The 20,154-nt window shown below is 43.8% G+C and overlaps 1 protein-coding gene across 1 annotated transcript in view; it reads left to right on the top strand.

Moving 5' to 3' along the window:
• Positions 1 to 1,015: 1,015 nt before the first annotated feature.
• The window catches only part of NELL1 (neural EGFL like 1), a 291,435-nt gene continuing 272,296 nt past the window's right edge, over positions 1,016 to 20,154 (top strand). The window contains exons 1-2 of the mRNA XM_086472058.1: positions 1,016 to 1,064; positions 5,436 to 5,564. Of these exons, the coding sequence (XP_086328184.1) occupies positions 1,016 to 1,064; positions 5,436 to 5,564 (178 nt within the window). The remainder of the gene's footprint in view (positions 1,065 to 5,435; positions 5,565 to 20,154) is intronic.

A 20,154-nucleotide genomic window follows, 5' to 3' on the forward strand; every position in this document is an offset into this window, starting at 1 on the left:
ACAGCTGAAATGGCTTGATTTGAATGTTAGCAAAGCTAGATCAGTTGGAAATCTCTCCTGCTGCTCCTGTTCAGTGGGATGGGAACTTGATCTGGGGCCTATAATCTCTGCTTCAAATTTAAATCAGGTGTTCTACGGGGGAAGAGTCATTACATATAATCGGTGCATGTGGTGGTCTGTTTCTTGTCAAGGATCGAGCCAAACTAAAGGCTGGAGAGCAGAAATCGTTGAAGACAGGTTTTTAAAACAGCCATCAGAGCAGATTCTCAGATGACTCACACGTATCTTTAAATACTTTACCTCCCTTTTTCGCTGTAGAAGCATGAAAGAGAGAGCAGTTAAGTGACTTGAGCAAGGACATACAAGAAGCCCGAGGAACGGTGCGGCTTCCCGTATTACATCTCAGAACTTCTTTTTGTTTATTCATACCCGGCATCAATTATTACTAAGACTAAATAGTTAATAAGGGTTGATCCTTCCTATTTTTACCCCGAGAGCGAGTGAGTGGCGGCGAAAGCTCTGCCGCCGGTGGAGTTGCGTGACCGCCCCTCGCACCCACCCTGGGCTGCGGGATGCGCCGCCCGCAGCGTGGCAGGGACCCCTCCATCCGCGGGGAATTCACCTTTCGGGGGGAAAGGGCCGGGCCCGCTCCGCCAGCCCCCGCTCCCCGCCTGAGCCGCTTAGAGAGCGGGGAGAGGGGCCGGCCGGGGGGGGACACACACGACACTCCCCCTTCGCCGGGGGCCGCTCCCCGCTCCGTGCCGTGGCCGTGGCCGTGGCCGGGCGGCGGCGCTGGCGAGGCCCGGGGGGGGGGGGGGGCGCGCGTCACGGCGGGGGGCGGGCGGGGAGCCCCCGCTGCGGGGGCGTCGGGGCCGCGCCTGGGCAGCGGGCGGAGCCGCCGCCGCCTGCCGGAGCCGCTCCGCGCGTCGGAGGCTGCGCTCGGCTCCGCTGGGCTCGGCGCGGCTCCGCAGCAGCTGCCGGGAGGGAGGCGGGCGCCGCCGCCCGCGCCGCGCCGATGGGTCTCCTCCTGCTCCTCTGGGCGTGTGCGGCCGCCGCCGGGGCAGGTGAGGGGCCGGGCCGGGGCTGCGGGGCCGGTGTCCGCCCTCTGCCGCCTCCCCGGGGAGCGAGGGCCGGGGCCGCCGCCCGGCGGGGCGCTGGAGGCGGGCGGAAACTTTGCGGGGCGCCGGGGGGCGGTGGCGGGCTGTGCCCGCGGCGGGGACCGGGAGCGGCCGCGGCGGGGGCGGGCGTCCCTCGCTGCGCGGAGCGGAGCGGGCGCGGGTCTCCGCGGCTTGTGCCCAGCGGGGAGCGCCCCGGGGAGGGGAGGGGGGCGCGGCAGCCGCTCCGCGGGTGCCGTGGGGTGGGCGAGGGAAAGTTTTCCGACAGCGGCGTGCGCGGTGCGCCCTGCGGGGATGGAGCGGGCGGGCGGCGCCGGGGGTCCGGCCGGGCGGTGCGCGGCGCTGCCCGGCGGAGCGGGCGGGAGGGAGCCGCGTTACAGCGGGAGGCGGCTGCAAGCGCGTTATTCCTGCCGGGGCTGTGCCCGCTGCGTTATTCCCACAGCGCTGGGCGACCCGAAGTGCCGTTTCTTGTTCCGTGTGGAGGCTTTGTTCTCTTTTCTCTTGCCCCGGGTACCGCTCTTCCTCGGTTGGAGCTCACGGTGGTGCTTGTAGCTATTCTCAAGGAAATTACCCAGCACAATTATCAGAAGTGCAAAGGAATGGCTGTTTTAAAATTATAGTTATTCTTCTGGTAATTATTACCTCACCAAAATCTACAGATCTTGAGAGGTGTAACGTAAAAATAGTTGGAAGAAAACCTCACCTGTCCTTTTTGTCGTGGTGTTACCGCCAGCAGTGCACACAAACGTTTCAAATGGTCGGTAGGACCCGAAACTCCACTACTTGGAATTGCGAAGCCACTCGGAAAGTTCTTTGTGTGCAACAATTGCCGCTGAAGCGGTGAGAGGAAAGAGCAAAATGCCTCTCCTAGAGCTTGCTCTTTAGCGTTTGAATGATTGCACGTGGGTACGTGAAAATGACATGGTTGCATTGAGTGTGCTTTTGCTTAGAGTTTTTCCATCCCTAAATAGCATGTTAGACATGTCAAGGAAATTATAAATGCGCTGCATACGTTGCATGGCTGCACATTAGCTAGATGGAGCGTGGCATGATTGCTGGTGCTTGGGTGTAGGTGATAAAGGCGCAAGCAGAGAATACAAGCTGTTGGAGCTGTAAGGCAGAATTAATTTCTGTTAGGGATTTCCTAGTGACATCATTCATAATTATATGGCTTAATCCTCTAATCTACTGTAGTGCCTTCAGTTCACATTGGGCCAAATCCACCAAGTCCTGAGATGATTTCTACTCCCTCCCACCTGACTGGATCATTTGGAGTCTTGCTTGTGTAAGCTGCTGATTTAAGGGGAATGGCCCAATTACTTTGAGTAGGAATTGAAAGCAGTATCAGTCAGGATCGGGCCCAAGCTTTGCACAGTTCTCCAGTGAGAGCAGACAGGTTGATGGTTAATTTTTACTTCAGAAGGAAATGGTGTTTCTAGCTTCTTGTTCCACTGAAGAGAGACAGCATAAAATACCAGATGCCAGTGTGGTTGATATGCCTGTGGTATCTTTCTGATAGACTGTGGGAGACCACAGGGGAAAAGGAGACTTGGTTATCATACTGAAGCTGCTGATTTGTTGTTTATTAATTATTAACTAGGCTTTTGAGTGCCTGCTGCAGTTTGAAGAGCCAGCACAGGGAAGTGACTAGGTATTTAAAAGCAGCATAGGCTCTTGCTAAATAGTTGCTCTGACATTAGAAATAGTCTCTGTTTTTGAAAGCATTTTAAAAGCTGGAAGGGGGCATGCTGAAGTTGTCACACGAGATCCTTCACTGGCATAAATCGAAGCCTGTGGAGCTACAGTGATCTATACTTGTTGAGCCCTGGGTATTCAGGCTGGAATAAACAGCTTTAATAGAGCAGTGGAGCTATGTGATTTATGGGAGTGCCTATACTTGCTAGATGTGGTTTCTGTCCTCATGCTGTTGCTGTCTGTGGCAGAGCTTTCACTGACTTCAGTGGGGTCAAGATTTGCCTTACTGGGCATAGTTTGTCCTTTCACTTGAGCAAATTTCAGTCCCTACTGGACCTCCCTTCATATTAGTAGGTTTTTGCTGATCTGAATAGACCTAGCCCATTTCAAATGAGGAACAGCATACCCTGTTCTTGGCAGGGACAGCAAGCGCTGTCTTTCCTGATAGGTAAGTTCACACAATTTATGGTGTGCTGCTTTTCTTCTGAATTAAAATCTTAGAAGAAATAAGAAGTCCTTCTGTTTTTCTTCAAAAACGATCTTTGCTTTTATGTGTGTTGTTCCCCCCCCCCGCCACATGCTGAAAGGCTGCTCCCTGTATTTGTACGTGTGTTTGTGTCTGGAGTTTGTATGCACTGGAAGAGTTGCTGTAGTTTGGGAATCAATTGGTCAATAAGTTCTCTCCTGTTGATCAGAGGCAGGTACACTAAAGGAAAGCAGTCGCTGGCAAATGTTGGCTATAGCAGGACGTGTATGTTTCTTCAGTACCATCTTGACTGTGTGCGTAGTTTGGGACCAGAAGAGCTGGCTGGCAGTGTTTTTGATGCTGGTGTTTCTTCCAGAAGGGGAAGGTGTTCTTGGTCTGTCAGTGTGCACAGTGTCGGTTGTGATCGTTCAGTGCCGGAGCGTCTGGTGTGGGTGAAGTCAAAGGTAGTACTAAAAACTGGATGATGTTGCTGATTATCTGGGAAGTTTTTACCTTTGGAGAAGTTTATCTGGGTTCACATTATCTAATTTTAATTTTCTAATTTTAATTTTCTACAAAAAGGTGCTTATTCCCACATCCTTACGAAAGCGCTGTGTATATACTTGCTTGGATATGTCAGCAGTCTTGGAGCTTCAGTTCTGCCAGATGCCTCTAGATCTTAATTTTCCTTATAGAGTAATGTTGCTAGGGACCTCCTAAAGCTGTCTTTTCAATATTTTTTTACTGCTCTGCCCCTTCTGCAGTAGAATCCTCTGCATTAGCATGACACGTTATTCCAAGTTTTAATCCTTGAGTAAAGGAAAGGCGAAAGTGCTGTGGTACCGATGATTTATGAGTAGAATACAAAACTTCTTGTTCGTTCTGTACACCTCAGTAATTTCTTAGAGCCTTTCAACGAATCAAACTAGAATATTTGCTGCTTAACTGATCCAGAAGCACAGTCCTGGAATAACAAATGAATCAATTTAGACCTGAATGTGAAGTCCACTCAGTGGAAATCGATCTGGATGTGCTCTACAGGTAATGTCCTTGCTCTGTGGAAGTCAGGGGGACTTTTACCGTTGTCAGCTGTGTCAGGATTTCATTCTTGGAGCCTGTTCCCGTTACTAATGATGTTGGTGAAAAATTTCATTAGGGAAGTGCTTGGATCCCACAAGAGATACTTGACCTAGGTCTCAGGCACCGATCTCATGTCACACATAATTATTGCTGTGTTGAGAGAGACACCATGATCAGGCTGGCCTCTTCCCAGCCCTGGAAAAAGGAGCTATGTTTAATGAACTTGGTATGCTGAAACCATCAAGCTGCCCTGAACTTTTGGATGTAGCAACTTCAGACTGCTTGAGTATGTGTGTTTTCTGTCAATCCCATCTAGGTCCCTACTAGTTGAAGGAGTGCCCAGTCTTTTTCTGGGTATGAGCCATTTCTAAATTTTAGGTTGAGATTTGTGCTTCTCCAGTAGGTGCTCCTGCAGACCAGAAGGTGCTACTGCTGGTTTAGGTGGATGAATGTCTGCTATTTGTAGGTAGGCTTTGGCACGCTTCACAGGCACCGGCTGTGCTGAAATACGGAGGTGCGCTTCCGAAGCAATATCCAACAATTTTGTGAGTCACCCAGGGCTCTTGGATTACAGGATGGTGTCCTTTGCCTTGCTACCATATCTCCTCCAGGGTCGTTTTGTCCAGTCGGGAAAACAGATTACATTTAGGCTGTGAGCTGAGGGGCCTCATCTGTTAGTCGCAGCTAGGTATGAAATGGGCAAGAAATTTTTGGTCCTCGCGTCTCCCTGGAGGTAGTGTGGCCGATAGATGAATGCTGCAAATCTCTTTCATTTTTCTTTCATTTATTGCTCCCTAGCCTTATGAAGACACTGGATTAATGTATGAGTTTTAGAATGTTTTCACGTGTTTATAGTAAAATCTGTGGAAAAGAAATAGTTTATTTGAAAGAATTGGGAAAGAATATCTTCTCTTTCCTGCAGCAGAGTTACTGTCTTATAAGTAATTACTGTATACAGTGTGTGTGAGTGTGAAGGTACTAGAAATGTCTGCACTAGATATTCTTCTCTATCCTCTTCATTACCTGATTTGAAGTAAAATTGATCTAACACTTTCTCTCTCTCTCTGTGCCTCCAACAGCTGTAGGATTTGGAATGGATCCTGACTTACAAATTGATATCATCACAGAACTGGATCTTGTGAATACAACCCTTGGGGTAACACAAGTGTCAGGACTGCACAATGCCAGCAAAGCATTTTTATTCCAAGGTAAGACAAACATCCTCAGTTCTTTTATCTCACTTCTGTCTGCATGAGCTCATAAGAGCTTTGATGCCTAACTGATCCCTGTAAGGGTGGTCTTACTTAACTGTGCTTTCTTTTATTTTTTGGACGTAGTCTTTGTTACTTTCCTGAAATACAATGGCATGTTGGGTTTTTTTTTTTTTTGTTTAGTGTGCTGTCAGGTAGTTTACATTAGAGACCTTTAGGGAAGTATTTTTGAGTAGGTTTTCAACAGTCCTCAATATTTATTTCTAACTAGTCAAAGTGATTCCAGGGCATGGACTCGGTTGTGTTTCCCTGTACTTTGTCTCTGTGGTTGTACACAGGTGGAGACACACACAGCTGAAGCTATGTAACTATGAGAAAGCATTTAATGTGTTGACACTGGTTGGTAAAATGTAGCAAGTCTTTCATCAACTTTGTGGAAAACTGTTAAAGTGAGAAAATGGAATGGTATTGCATTTAACTGTCCAAGCTGAGTACCAGGTACGGAGTAAGTCACTTTGAATTGTGATTATTTTTATTTTTTTTTCCTATTCAATATTTTAAGATAATCCTTGTGAAGTGTTTTAAAATGGTGTGGTTTTTTTTTTTTTTTTTTTTTTTTTTGTATTTTTAGTGAGTGAAATTCTGGATGAATATACAAGTTTTAACATGAACTTAAGTAAAGTCCAGGTTAAAAGACAGTGTCCCACGGGATGGAAGCACTGAGTTACTACAATATGCTTATTAGGCAAAAAGACATTTATATCAGTTGAGATTAACGTGCACATTAAAGCACAGTTGGGAACATTTTTATTGTGGAGACCTCCTATGTTTGTGTTTTCTTTACTGTGCTTTACTCTGTGTTCAAGTGTGCATGTTAGTGTCTTACTTCTTGATATCTGTCCTCTGTAGCTGTTTTTAGAGGCAAATGGTTATGATCTCATTTAGCTTTAGTTCTGGATCTGCAATGCTAACTCACTTTATTGTAAGTAATAGAAGAAGTGGGTCTATAGTCTTAGTTCATTCTTTACCTGGCTGAGGCCAGTTTAGGAGCTAGAGCAGAGCGGCTTCTGGAGGCCTTTGCAGAATTTGTTAGTCATATTTCCAGTCTTTTATGATACAATGAGCAGGGTAATTTTGCACAGATAAACGCCCAGAAGAGCAGCATTAATTTATTCATTTAAAGGTATCAATTGTTTTTCTTCTGATACCCTGACTCCAGGTTTGTGTATTACGGACAAAAAAATATTAAAATACAGTAATTCCTCTAAGGACTGCAGTGGCCTAAATGACTTAAAAAATGTTTTAGTATTTCCCACTGCTCTTCCATGCAGCTAATGGCAACCACACTGATGAACTGTCATGGTGAGTTTTCACAGGCTGGTGGTCAGAGCTGCAGGGAAGAAGACAGAGATGTGTTTTTCAGGACACCAATTGAAACCATTGATACTGAAAGTAGCTTTGAAAGGCTAATGGTGAAGTTGCTGCGGATATTCAGTTCGTTTTGCCTTGGAGGATCCCACCTGTAGTTAACAAACTAGAGACTAGAGAAGACTAGTGTAAAACAGGTAGAGCTTGTAAAATTCACATGAGCAGTTAAATTGGAAGATAGATGTTCATGGGAAGCAACGAACAAAAATATGTTGTACGAAGGGAATGAACAATTCAAAGCCTGTAGTTAGGTAAATACAGCTTGTTTGATTCCCACAACAGAAATTATTTTTGTTGATGCACACAGGAATAGCCTTGTGCTTGGATATCACCTCTAGTATAAAACTTCTTGGAAGGTGGCTCAGGAAAATGATTCTCTTCAGTTAAGCACATCAGCCCATGGGCTGGGAGAAGAATGAAGACCTTTGGTCTATTACTCCATCCTGAGAGAGGTCTGCGAGGGTCTTTTGCTGCTGCTGGGAGACGAGATGGCAGTCCGGGGCTGCCCTGTTGGCTGCTGCCCTTAATGTCCTATCTGTTATTTGTTAAATGTCAGCAGTCTGTCGGCAGCTATATGAATTCCCTTTTACTAACGGAGGTGACTTACTTTACAACTACAGTTTGGCTTTATGCCAGGTCCTTTGGCTGGAACCAGGAGATACTTAAATTTGATTTTTATCTTGCCGTACAGCAAAACCGATACAGAACTCGAGGCAATGTATAGACAACTGCTATGTCTAAGAAGTAATACTTTTTCCCACACATTGCAAAAAAAAAAACCCAGCCAACATGACACTGATAAAGAAAAGACTGGAAGTTAGTGCTTAGTTTAAAATTTACTGTGTCCTCTTGGACCTGCTATTCCAGTCTCCAAGATGTGGACCTTTCAGCAAAGCTTTACTTTGACTAGTTCTTGCCGTATGTGAGTAGTTAATGCATGCTGTGCCTTGCTGTGCCAGCGTTGCCTTTGGGGCTCTGGGCAGGGGAGGACCTGCTTCACCTGGCAGGCTGATTGCTGAACATGGAGCCGATTAGAAGACCTCTTCACTCGTAGGCTTTCACCGCTGAGGATTTCCTAGTTTAGGAAATAAGAAGAATTTGTGAGTATGTTTTTTGGCATGGGGTTTTCATAGAGCCAGTTTTGCCTGCCGCCTTTGGCAGTGTCCTTACAGCAATGTAACAGGGCTCTGAGCTTGCACAAAGGTTCCCTGTGGATCATTTTCTGTCTTGTAAGATGTATTTCCTAAAATGGCTTTACTAGAGCTGTTCAAACTGAGAGTGTTCCTTTGTGTGTCCCTGGAAGTCTACATCTTTGAGGTAGAGAAATGGTAATTTTTCCCCAACCCAGACAATTATGTGTATAGCTGTAGTGAAAATATTGATTGTTCTCCTCAGCAAGATTCTTTTTGTGTGAATTAAACTCTTTGAAATGGAAAGCTTTGTAAGTTTTGGGTATTCTTTCAGTTTCGTTTAGAGGCAAAAAGAAGACATGGGGTGGTGGGAAGAGATGCACAAAAGAAAGAGAAATACTATTTTTAATTAGGTTTTTGATCAGTGATGTTAGCTCTGTTACAGTGAGTGGCATACTGTTTATTACACAGTTTCTGGGGAGTGATGTCATGATTTGATTTGTCCCAGAGAAAATGTAGAAGGATTCTTTTCCCTGAAGAGTTAGTGATTTCAGTCCAAGACCACTTCAGTGAAGCCAGTGAATCCTGACTTTTATAGTAATATTGGTAGTAACAGCCGAAACTCAGATTTCTGTGTGAAGCAACTTTACAGGCAAAGAAACAAATTCAGCTCTGTTGCAAGTTGTGCGACTGCATGATAGAACCAAAGTTGCAAGTGAGAGATGCGGGTTGCCTTTGGGCAGGTAAAATACATTCCTAATTCAGAAAAGCATAGAAACCTATAATTAAGTGTAGTCATCTGAGTGGTCCTGTTGGGCATGGACTTCAATTATTAGAGTATTTCAGCTGGATTTTTGATTGATCAGTTCCATTATTTGTGTGTTTCAGTTCCATTCTCTGTGAAGTGGGGATGAGGGAATCGAAACAGCAGTTTAAGTACTGACGGTGCGAATTAGGTGAAAAGTATGTATGTAACTCATAATTGCAATTCTGCAAACAGTCTGATTCTTAAGATCCCTAATGTTATGGTGTCCTTATTATTTATGTTTTATTTATTTGTACAAACAAGAGCGGGGAAAAAAGTCTTTGTGTCCAGATGGGTTGTTCTAGCACAAAGGGATGAAAGGAGGGCAAGTGGAGATTCTTGACTGGACTCTTGGGGGGCAGGGCACCCAAGATCTTGGTGTCTGATCCCACATCTCCTCACCTCCAACCAGGGGTCCAAAGAATTCAAGGAAACTGTTCTGGGCGTGGGTGGGAAATCTACCTCAAGGAAATGTATTGAAGATATTAATCATCCACCTAATGCATTACAATAACATTTTACATTGCATGAAAGACATCTGGAAATAGTATCTTGAAACATGACAAAATGATACTGAAATTCCTACTAACAGGATTATAGTATAAATTTTAGTACAGTAAAAAACAGTGCCATGGCTTGCTTAGTGGGGCTCAGTACTGTTCTGTGTTTCAGACAGCAGGGCTTGTTTTGACCCTGTCGGTGGAAACTTCAGCAGGATCTTGAGTTCCGTGGCAGAGAAAGGCTCTCATTATAAATAAGACAAGAGGAGGTGCCTAACTGGTCGTCCTGTTTCTAGTTACACTGAGTCCAATTTTTAGTGTAGCTGTTACATTTTGTGATTACCTTAACCAGTCTGACTTTTGTTCCGTGCTCAGTTCTTGTCGGGAAGGTAAAATTTTACTCCTTTTACAACCTGTCAGCTATGCCCATTTCTTTTTAATTCTTCTCTCATGATCTCTTTTGAGCTAACAGAGGCTTAAAGCCTTTACTTATAAAGCAGTTCCCCCAAGAATTTTAAGGCTTTGCTGTTTCCTTTCCTAGCAATCTGGCAGTATTTTTCAACTTAGTCTTTAAATTAGGAATGGTCTTTTTACTATGTATGCTATGTATAGCACTCAGTAAAATAAACCACCGAGTACTGTTAAAAGTCTACCTACATGTAGTCCTTTCTTCCTCGACTGTTTCTTTACTTGTATTAAACAACCACTGGATTTATAAGAGAAACACCCGGCCCACAGCTCCTGCAGCACAGTTCAGTCATGCTCCTTCTTCCCACTTTGTACTTGTGACTGCTGAGTTCTTTTCTGTACAGCCGTGGCTCCAATAGGAAAAGTGAAAGAATAACAAGTATCTTAAAGCACAGAGAAAGGCAATGTTTTTTGTGAGAAAAGAGTGAATCCTGGCGAGTTCCTGAAACAAAAGGGGCATCCTGCTTCAGGCCAAAAGAGAGAGCAAAGCTGCAGTCCCAAGGGGGTAGAGGTGCCTCCCAGCAGACTTGCTCGAGCTTCTAGATGTGGAACATCCCTCTCTGTTGGTGTTTCCTCTCAGTGTGTTACGGATACTGATTCTTTTTTTTTTTTTAGACACCTTCCTCCTTGACTTACTGATTCCTTGCTTGGAGTAGTTTCCAGATCCCGCGCTAGGAGTTGGAGTCCTGTGAGTCAGCTTTTGCGGTACAAAGAGGTTTGATACGGTTGTCAGGAGTGGGCACATACCCTTTATATGCGGAATATTAGCGGTGCTTCTGCTAGCACAGTCTTCAGGATACACTTGTTATGCCCTGGCTGTGTGTGTGGAGCAGTTGCTCAGCACTGATGTGCGCTCAGTAAATTCAAAGGCTGGGTGAGTAGGCTGCTGCCCTCGGTCATCCGTTTGTGAACGTCTTCTCACCTGAGCCTCAGTGACCTATGTGCTATGGCTGAGGTTTTAATCCACTCCAAGTGTTAAAGCTCTGTTATGGCAGCGTAACGTGCAAGGTATGCGAGCTGCAGAGCTCAGAAAAGAGCCAGGGACTGAATGAGAGGAAGCAGATAACGGCTGGAGGAGGAAACTTGCAATTACTCTTCCTGGGGTGGACAACGGGGAGGTCTGCAGCGAGTAGGAGAGATAAACTTTAATTTTGGAGTTCAGGGTGTTGGTCCCTCTTTACAAGAGTCATTGCTTTCTGTGTGATCTCTCCTGGTATGTTTATAGCAAATATTAAGTATAACCAGTAACATTTTTACAGAGAGAAATCTTACAGAGGCATAAAAATTAGGAAGACATAATGTGGATTTTTGTGCCACCTTCAGCTGTCACAAAAAAGAGGAGCTCTAGTACCTTTTCCATTCCCAGTGATATCCGAATGCCCCATCTTGCTGGGATGCTGGCAGCAGTGGTGTAGAGCCCCTGGACACACCTCCCCGGGCTGCCGGTGTCCTGCTCCTCCGCACGCTCGGGCACAGTTGGCAAAGTGACCCTTGCGCTATTGGAAAGGAAGGAACATTTTGTTTTATTATTATTATTATTTTTTTACCAGGTATTGCCCACCACCTGTCTGGGCCAAGTGCCTCCGGAGATGCTCGCTGTTCCCCTCCAGCCGGATGAGTTTTTTCTCTGTTTGAAAGACACTTTCCCTGAGGCGCCGCCAGGCAGGCCGAGGGGCCTGGCTGTGCCCTCAGCTGGGGCGGCGGGAAACGGCCATGTCTGGCACGGGGCAGCCCCGGCCTCTCCTCACAGAGGCGCCCCACCGTACGGGTGTATCTTCATGGAAGCTCTGCAAGCTCCTTGGACTTGGGAACTTTCATTCGTTTTTATTATTTTTTTTTTCTTTAACAGGAAAAGTGAGGAAGAGTGTTACATCCCTGTCGTGCAGGTCTGTGCTGGTTTCCACAGGGGTGGGGTGAATTTGGGGTTTTACCCCATGTTGCCTGTGTGATACCCGTCCGGGGTTCCTGGGACCTCAGGAGGGAAAGGCAGCTGCCATCAAATAAAAAGCCTTTGCACATGTAAGCAAAAATAGCATCTACATCTGAGATGTGGGTCGACATCTTGCCCTGATTGTGTGGTAACATTTCAGGCATTGCTGCTTCCTCGGTGCTAAATTGTGACTGTTTCCTGTCTCCTTCCGCTGAGTTCTTTCTTCTGAGATTCTCCTCTCACTGGGGGACAGCAGAATCAATGGTTTACTAGAAGCTGGTCTGCTTTCAGGGCTCCCTGGCCTTGAAGGCAGCACCAGGCACCTCTGCTCACCCGTGGTGGTGGCTCGTGACCTGTGGCCGCATGGAGATGGTGGGGACCAGGTCAGCATATGTCTCCCCCCATGATGGAGGTTTGTGGGATGGTAAGAAATAGGGCCCACGCCATCCTTCGGGACAGCGGGATCCTCACCAGCCCCCTGCACTCGTCCCTTGGGATGTCCCCCTGCTTTTACAAGCTCTAGCTGGCCCTCAGGAGCTGTTGCAGCTTTCTGCCATCCTAGAGAGTTGCCAGAGAGTTCCCTCAGTGCTTTCAGCCCTTTGTCAAAGCTGCTCTATAAAGCACTGCTAAAATAAGAGTTAAAATAAGATACTAACAGCTGGGCTGGCTGCACCCAAGAGGATGGAGGAAAGTGCGACTTCTCTAGCAGAGATGGTTTCTGGGCTTGTGCCCATCAGCAGGACGGAGAGCAAGGTCTTGATCTGTTTTTGGCATCTCAAGTTTTCCTCTTGCTTTCCCCTCTTCCTTCCCAGACCTCTGTGGAAGCTGGAAAGGAGAGGGAGTTAAAGCTGGAAATTTAGGGGCAAGGACTGGTTGTGTAAAGTGACAATAATATAGTTGGGATAAACATGCTTCCCTGAGAGCCAGGGAGTGACACAGGCTGGTGCTGGGTAGTGGGTGGTGAGAAGCAGTCAGATGAGATTAACTGTGACAGGCAGGGCAAGGGAACTGGGACTTGGATGGGGAAGTGGAGGGGAGAGAAGAGAAACAGCTGTGGTGGGGAGTTGGAGGCCAAGAAGGAGACGGGTGATGTCCTGACAGAGAAGCTGCGATGAGGACAATACCAGCACTGACTTGAGGGGAAGGGAATGAGGTTCAGGGATGAAGAGCATGGTAAGGGGAGCCATGAGCAGTGTCTGGGAGAAGCAACCTGGAGAGGCAAGGGGCTAGGGCCTGGATGGGAACCTGAGGACTGCAATCTTACACTGGGTGGGTAGGACTGGGTAGAGGTTTGCTTATGGTGGAGGCAGTATTATAGGGAAAAGCGCTGAGAGTTCAGATTTGGTAGTGCTGTAAAGTATCCGTGATGTGTGCTAATTTTTGACAAATGTTTCTGGAGGATATGATTCGGATAATGTGGTGGGCTTTGTGGGTTTTTTTTTACTAGTTACTTAGAACCTTAATTTTGCTGTGCTTTGGTTGTTCACCTGTAAAGTTGAGGTACTAATGCTCTTTCCTGTAACAACAGTGGTGTGAAAAGAATTCATTAATATTTGTAGAGGTCTTAGATACTGTGCTGAAATAATTAACTTGGTCATGGTCTGTTCTGTCTTCAGAGAAGGATTTGAATACGGTAGATTTACTGTTCAAGGTGAGCCTTGAACAATAAAAATAAAGCAAAAATTCGGATCCTCATTTGTTACACAAATTTTTTTTTTTTTTTTACTCTTTGTTCTTTATTTTGTGCACTGACTGAGACAGGGGCCCTCTGGAAATCGGTGTGTGATCCTGTAATTAAGAGCTGTGTTTGAATGTGCATCCCCGGAGGGTTGAGCAAGGTTTGCCTGTGAGACTTTAACCCTAACATCTGTCTAACTTCCGATTTATATTTGTTTTTTTTTAATATAGCTAATGTTTTAATGTGTTTTGTATACATAATGTATGTTTTTTATGGCAATGAAATCATTAGGCTAAGTGGGTTTTTCCCTTTGCAGAACTGACCGTTTTCAGAACAGAGAAATGATCTGGAGTTGGAATACAATGAGCTAGGAGGGGATGGGTGAGATGAATCATCTTCAATGGAGGAAATTAAAGATCACTTGGGACATAATTATTGAACAATGCTTTGAGGCTTTGAAGATACATAAACCACTGTTAACTTTGTCAGTTCCCAGAAGCAGTTTTTAAAATACTGATATATACCTATCCAGTGTTGGCTGCTTCCACTCACTTGATGTTTAAATTATGTTAGAACCCATTCTAGGAGTAAATTTATCCAGCATGTTGATATGAAGGTATAACTTGTAAAACCTCGCAGTTTCTTGTTCCATATGCTCTTGTTTCAAACACCCCTGCCCCCACCCTCCTGAGTAAGTGTAGACTAAAGTAGAAACCTAGTCACATTAAATGACAGTGACCAATTTCTACTTTTTTCTTTTTTCTCTTTTTTTTTTTTTTTCCTCCCATCCTGAATGTTGTCATGTTGCCTTCTGTTACTTGACATTTTTTTTTTGGGTTTCCCATCATGTCTGTAATGATTAGGAAAGAATTCTGAGCACACATTGCCTCTGTCCTTGGCAGTTATTTTTGCTTTCCTGGGAGACAATAATTGTGCTACTTGTCTATCTTCATTGCCACGGTAGTAACTGCAGAGGGGAAGTGGGATAAGCACTTCAGTATTTCTGTAGTATGCTAAAAGCCTTGAATGCTTCTGGCAACCTGTTGACAAAGTCCTGTAATGAAGATAAGCAGAAAGGAAACAAAAGGTCTCGGCTCTTCAGTGGGCAGAGAGGGGGATGCAGAAATTAGTTTGCGATACTGCTAGTAAGTGTTGCGTGCTTCCACACCGTGTGAGCATCTAGGTCCTTACAATGAAAGTAAATCAATTTAGTTAAGAGTAAGAATAACAGTTTGAATTTCTGGTGTCTTCATCAGAACAGAAGTACAACAAAAATTGTCTTTTTCCTGCAAAGGATTTTGGCAAACTGATACTCTTAAGTCATATCATACTGCATGTAATCTGGTTTTATTAACTACTTGTTTAGTAAACGAGTATTAAACTGGCGTAAAGAATATGTATCAGTCTATAACATCTTGTCAAACAGGCCCATGTGCTAGTCAGAGCCCTGGGAAGTTGAGGTGAAGCAGAGTGAGTACCTGAGCTGTGTGGCCTTGAGGCAAGTCCCTGCACAGCACTGAGTATCCCTGGGTGGAGAATCTTGCCCCAGTTCAAGGCAAGTCCCTGCACCTGATATTGCAGGTCTGGGTGACAGGACAGATGCTGGGGTAAAAGAGAACAGAATCGGAGCATTACTTGGCACTGCTGAGTTAAAACTGCTTGAAATGCAGAGGGAGGGAAAAGCAATCCTGAAGAATCGGGTTCTTACTGTAGGCAACAAAACAAAGTGGGCCATTATGGTTGATTTTGACCCCAAGAGGCATCTCTTAATTTTTTAAACCATTTCAGTAGAAATATGTTGATATCTATTTGATAAGAATATCCGTGCTTCTCTTACTTGATTAAATTACTTCTAAACAGAGGTACATCTTTTGCCTAAAAGGAAGTGGTGTTATATGAAATTACTATCACAGAAATTTAAACACATAGAATGACTTTTTTTTTTTTTCTTCAAGATTTTGTACCTTTAAAAAGTACACAAAGGCAGATATAATCAGACCTCATGCAAGAGCCAGGCATGGACCATTTCCTGTGGTGAAAACCCCTGCTGTCTTGAACTACCTATCAAGAATAAAAATTAGGTACTTGAGGCCTCAACCTACTACTTCTATGCCAAATTCTAGATTAATCTTGCCACCTACGGTGTGGGTGTATAAATGACATGAGGGGGACATTTTTTCTCTTATTTTTCATTTTTGCCACATAAATGGTGTGAAGTAATCATGTCATACTGTGCTGGTTTATGGCATTATATCATGTGATTGCTTTGCCTTTTGTGGCCTATTCAGTGACACAAAATGCAGAACATTAGATTTTTTTTTTTTTGATAGAATGAACAAAAAAATTGGTTTTGGCACCTGATGTCCGCTAGAACATTAATCTAAATCCTTAGTTATGTAGGCTGCATACCTGCTAAAGAAGCAAAGTTGGTTCTGTAGTTTTGGCGACAGGGATCTGTGAAGCACTATTTTGAGTCAATAAATACTGTAGCTGAGCACTGATGTTTTGGCTTCCCAAAGTCTTTCATTACCGTCTTTCTGTCCCTGATGCTCCCTCCTTGTGTGGTAACATTTCTTACGTAGTTACAGCTGAGTTTCCCATTGGTCTTCTGTGCTATAAATAGGAAAAATAAGTATAGGATCACTGCAGCTGCAGGGATTATTTTACTGTGTCTGTCCTCCCCTTGCACGTATGGGTGACTCCTCCCTCTGAAGCTGTGAGTTTTCCATTTGGCATCAGTGGGAACAGACACCTCCTACAGCGGACAAGTTGTAAAGCTTAGTTGTGTGTTGTGTCCCCCTTCTTTTTTCTGTTTCTTTTTTTCTCTTTTTTTTTCCCTTGTCGTTTTTTTTTTTTTTCTCTTTTGTAAACCAGAAGGAGCAAAAACGCTCTGAGAGTGCAACACTTATAAAACTGGATCTTGGAGGTTAAATACTCATTGCTTCTATGATGAAAGGCTACCTACAGATGGCATTTAGACCTGCCTCTGCTTCTTTCTCTCTCCACTTTGGCTCATTGTGCATAACAATGTTGAAATTTTAAAGCCTGTTCTTGGGGACTGGGGACAATAACAAAGCCAAGATGTGTGGGAGGAGAGTGGGGTTTGTGTGTGTGTGATGATTTTTCATGTTCTGTGGAAGTCTCTACGGATGTTCATCACGCTGTTTGGAAAATGAAGCAGCAAAGCCTTAAAACATGGTATTTGTAGAGTTATTTGGTAAATGCCGGTGATTTGGGAACCTCATGTACTGCACTTTATTTCAAGTCTTCCTTTTAAGGGAGTCTACTGACAAGTTGTTGTAGGAGGACTGTGCAGTATTAGTTACATTAATCTTATTAGGGAAGTGGTGGAAGTTGTTTAGGTTTGCTTCATCGTAATTCATTATGAAGCCAGAACAAAATTTTCTTTTTTATAATGGTGTTGCCCACACATTGAAAAGTCGTGGTCCTCTGTGTTAGCCTTTTGTTCTCTGATGCTGGCAGTGCTTTTAGTGTTTTTTGATGTCTTGTGAGTACCAGCTTTCAGATGGGATATTCTGCCTTTCTAGCTTTATGCCATCCTAATTGTTTCAAAATATAGTCATTAAAAAAAAAAGTAAACATTATTGCTGGTGTTGTTGCTAATGGCAAGAAATGCAAAAAAGGGGGACACGTGGCAGTTCTATTTAAATAAAAGCTTATTTTCAGAAACAAAGGCTTATGGAGCAAAAGGGAGCTCTTAGTACCCCAAGCACGTTTGCTGTTACGGATGAACCCACAGCAATGGATGCTATCAAAGTTGTCATATTTTATTCATGAGTTGTGGTATGCTTGGGTGAAATAAGAAAAGCAATGCTCCAAATCATAATTATGGTGTAAAAAGATAAAACAGTTATTATTGTGACATTTTTTTGAAAATTCTTAAATCTCTCAAACAATTCATTTAAAATGTGCGGAGAATGACTCGGTATGTTAGCTGTCTTTATGATTCTTTGTTGGGGGTGTGGAACACTTCACAGGTAGAATTCATACATATTTTGGGACAGTATATAAATGTGTGCTTATATTTGTGTACCAAGAAACAAAGACAACTAGAATATTGAATATAAACGTAAAGAGGCTGACAGCAGAAATTATACTTCAGTAGAGAAGGGCTTTGACAAATGTATTATGCCTCATGCTATTATCATGCAGTTGATAAATAAAACAGACATCCGGGATTTAATTTGCTTTAGCAATAACATGGAAGTGATTTTTCTGCAGGAGAGAAAACAGAAGGGAGAATTAGTTCATGAAACACATTTGTTTAATGCTTGTACAAATTGTATATAGAGAGTAAAGAAAAAACGTAAGATTTTAGTAATAAATGAGCTAAATGATTTAAAAGTAATTAAAAAACTATTTAGAGTGTCAAGTCATTGGGAGTTTTTGAACCAAGAGAGCACTTCAGCATATGCTTACTTTGAACTTTATGGATAATTGCATTACCTTTGCTTGGATTATTCATGTGATAAAAAGCTTTACTGGACTGGAAATTAAAACCTCTGTGTAGGTGTAGCCAGGTCTGTTAGTGCCGTAAGTAGCATTAGGCATTGTAACCTCTCTCTGCAAGTGGAGAAACTGAGTCAGAGGTTTCTGTTTTGCCCAAACTTCCCTGTTAATGAACTATTTAAAACCAGTGTTTTGATTTACATGTTTAAGAATGCAGGTTTTCACCAGGGAGGCAAATTCTGATTTCTGTATGGCCTTGCTGAAGTTAGACTGGGATTTTCAATGGAGTCAAAATAATTTAGGCATTCAGCTTCTCTCCTGCTTCAGTAGGATCTGGTACTTAAAAGTTCTTTGAAAATCCAGGTTATGGGTTACTTGTTGACCATATCTGTCGTATTCCTGTTAAACTTTGGAAACCTTCAGAAGTACTTGATATTACTGTTTATTTTTAGTACTATTGACATAAAGCATAAGCAGCATTTATTATTACATGTAAGAAGGAAGAATGCTGAATGAGAAATAAGAATTGTTACATACTGCTTAAAAGTACAAATGGATCAATCTCTCTGCATGATCTATTGAAAAAGCTCAAATTTTGTTTCTAGATTACACACTAAGGGTTATAGTGGGAGGAAAAAAGTCCAAACTACAATTAGTAGTTATTTGCAAAACTTGGTGTCTGTATGTGATTTTCTAGATGCTTCTTGCCTTCTGGTACCATCTTAAGTTTCTTTTTAACAAATGCAGCTGTTTTGTCAAGTTCAGTATATGTTAGCATTTTTAAAGTAATTTCTAATTTTTTGGGTCTGTAACTTTGAGCATACCTGAAAATGTTTTGTAGAAGGGGAGGAAAAAATTGCTTAGCTTGCTTTTGCACAAAGCCAGAACAGAAATAGTATTTTTGGGTGGCTCATTATTTTGTGTGACATTAGCACTTAGTATACTCTTAAGATAGATCCTGAAGGGGACAGTACTGCAAAACGGACAGTGTATTGGTAATGCTTCTTCGCAATTCCTGCTTTTTCCTAACGTTGCCGCTGGCTCTGTTCAGACATGACAGTGTTGCGAGTGTAGTCCGTACTCTTTATGTTAAAATTTTATTTGCCAAATTTGCAAATAGCAGTCTTTAACTTCATAGTCACAGTGATGTGATAAACAGTGGAAAAGATGTCACAATCAGCGACTCCTGAACTAATTAACTAACAACACATGTAATTCGATTAACTCACATGATTTAAGAGCAGGTTGTGTGTTTTAGTGGTAGTGTAAGTTCTGGAGCATTTCTACCAAGCATTTAATTTAAGGGATCAACTATTTGCAAGTAGTCTTGATTTCAGCATGAGTCCCTCGAGGAAAAAACAGAGCCTACTTGAGAAGGCGAGCCTGAGCTCAGCAGCCCCTTAAAATATTTGAAACAAGCGGCTGCCTCGACTAACAGGTGATACGTAGCCTCAGCAAGGCGATCACCGTTGTTCTCAGCAGGAAGCTTGTTGCAAAGCCGTTTGGCTTACTCTGGTTTTCTAGTTTTCCTCCATGATGGCCAAATGGTTTGAAGACGGCGTCCGTCGCTGTGCTATGTGTGTGCCCAGAGCTGCTGCTCATCCCTCTGCTGCCAGAGAGGTGTCTCCAGCGCTTTCCTTGGTCATTCTGTCCAGTTGGATGGAAAAGACAAGGAAGGGCCCTGGAGACGTGAAACCTGTGTGCGGCCAAAGAGGGGCAGTTTCCTAATGTAGGCTTTGCTACAGCTTTCTGCCACTGCGCTTTCTCTGTCACCTTGGGCACCTTTTGCTCACTGGGGCTCGAGAAATATGGGTGGCCGCCTTCTCTCTTGGCATATATTAATTTCCAAGTCCCGTGCAGTTTCTGCTGCTGCTCTGTTCCAGAGGATTCCATTTCCATGGTTCAGTTTGAAATGCTGATAAAGCAAACAAAGGACTTACTCCCTGACAACTACTTAATTAACATGAGTGTGGTCATTCTAGCTAGTGCTCAAGTCGGGCCAATTTTCAAGAAGTGAAGAGTCTGATGTTAAGCCACTAAATCAACTAAATTATTGGTTGGGGAGAAACTGATTTGATAAGTAGTCTCTGTTTGATTTCTTTAGTGACTCAAAATTCTGCTGTCCCTGGCATCTGGAGTTTATGGATTGGGTTTGCAATAGCTTCCTGAAAGGAATGA

Source organism: Leptosomus discolor, chromosome 12, assembly GCF_034619465.1.
Source record: "Leptosomus discolor isolate bLepDis1 chromosome 12, bLepDis1.hap2, whole genome shotgun sequence".
In the NCBI taxonomy this organism is placed as follows: Eukaryota; Metazoa; Chordata; class Aves; order Leptosomiformes; family Leptosomidae; genus Leptosomus; species Leptosomus discolor.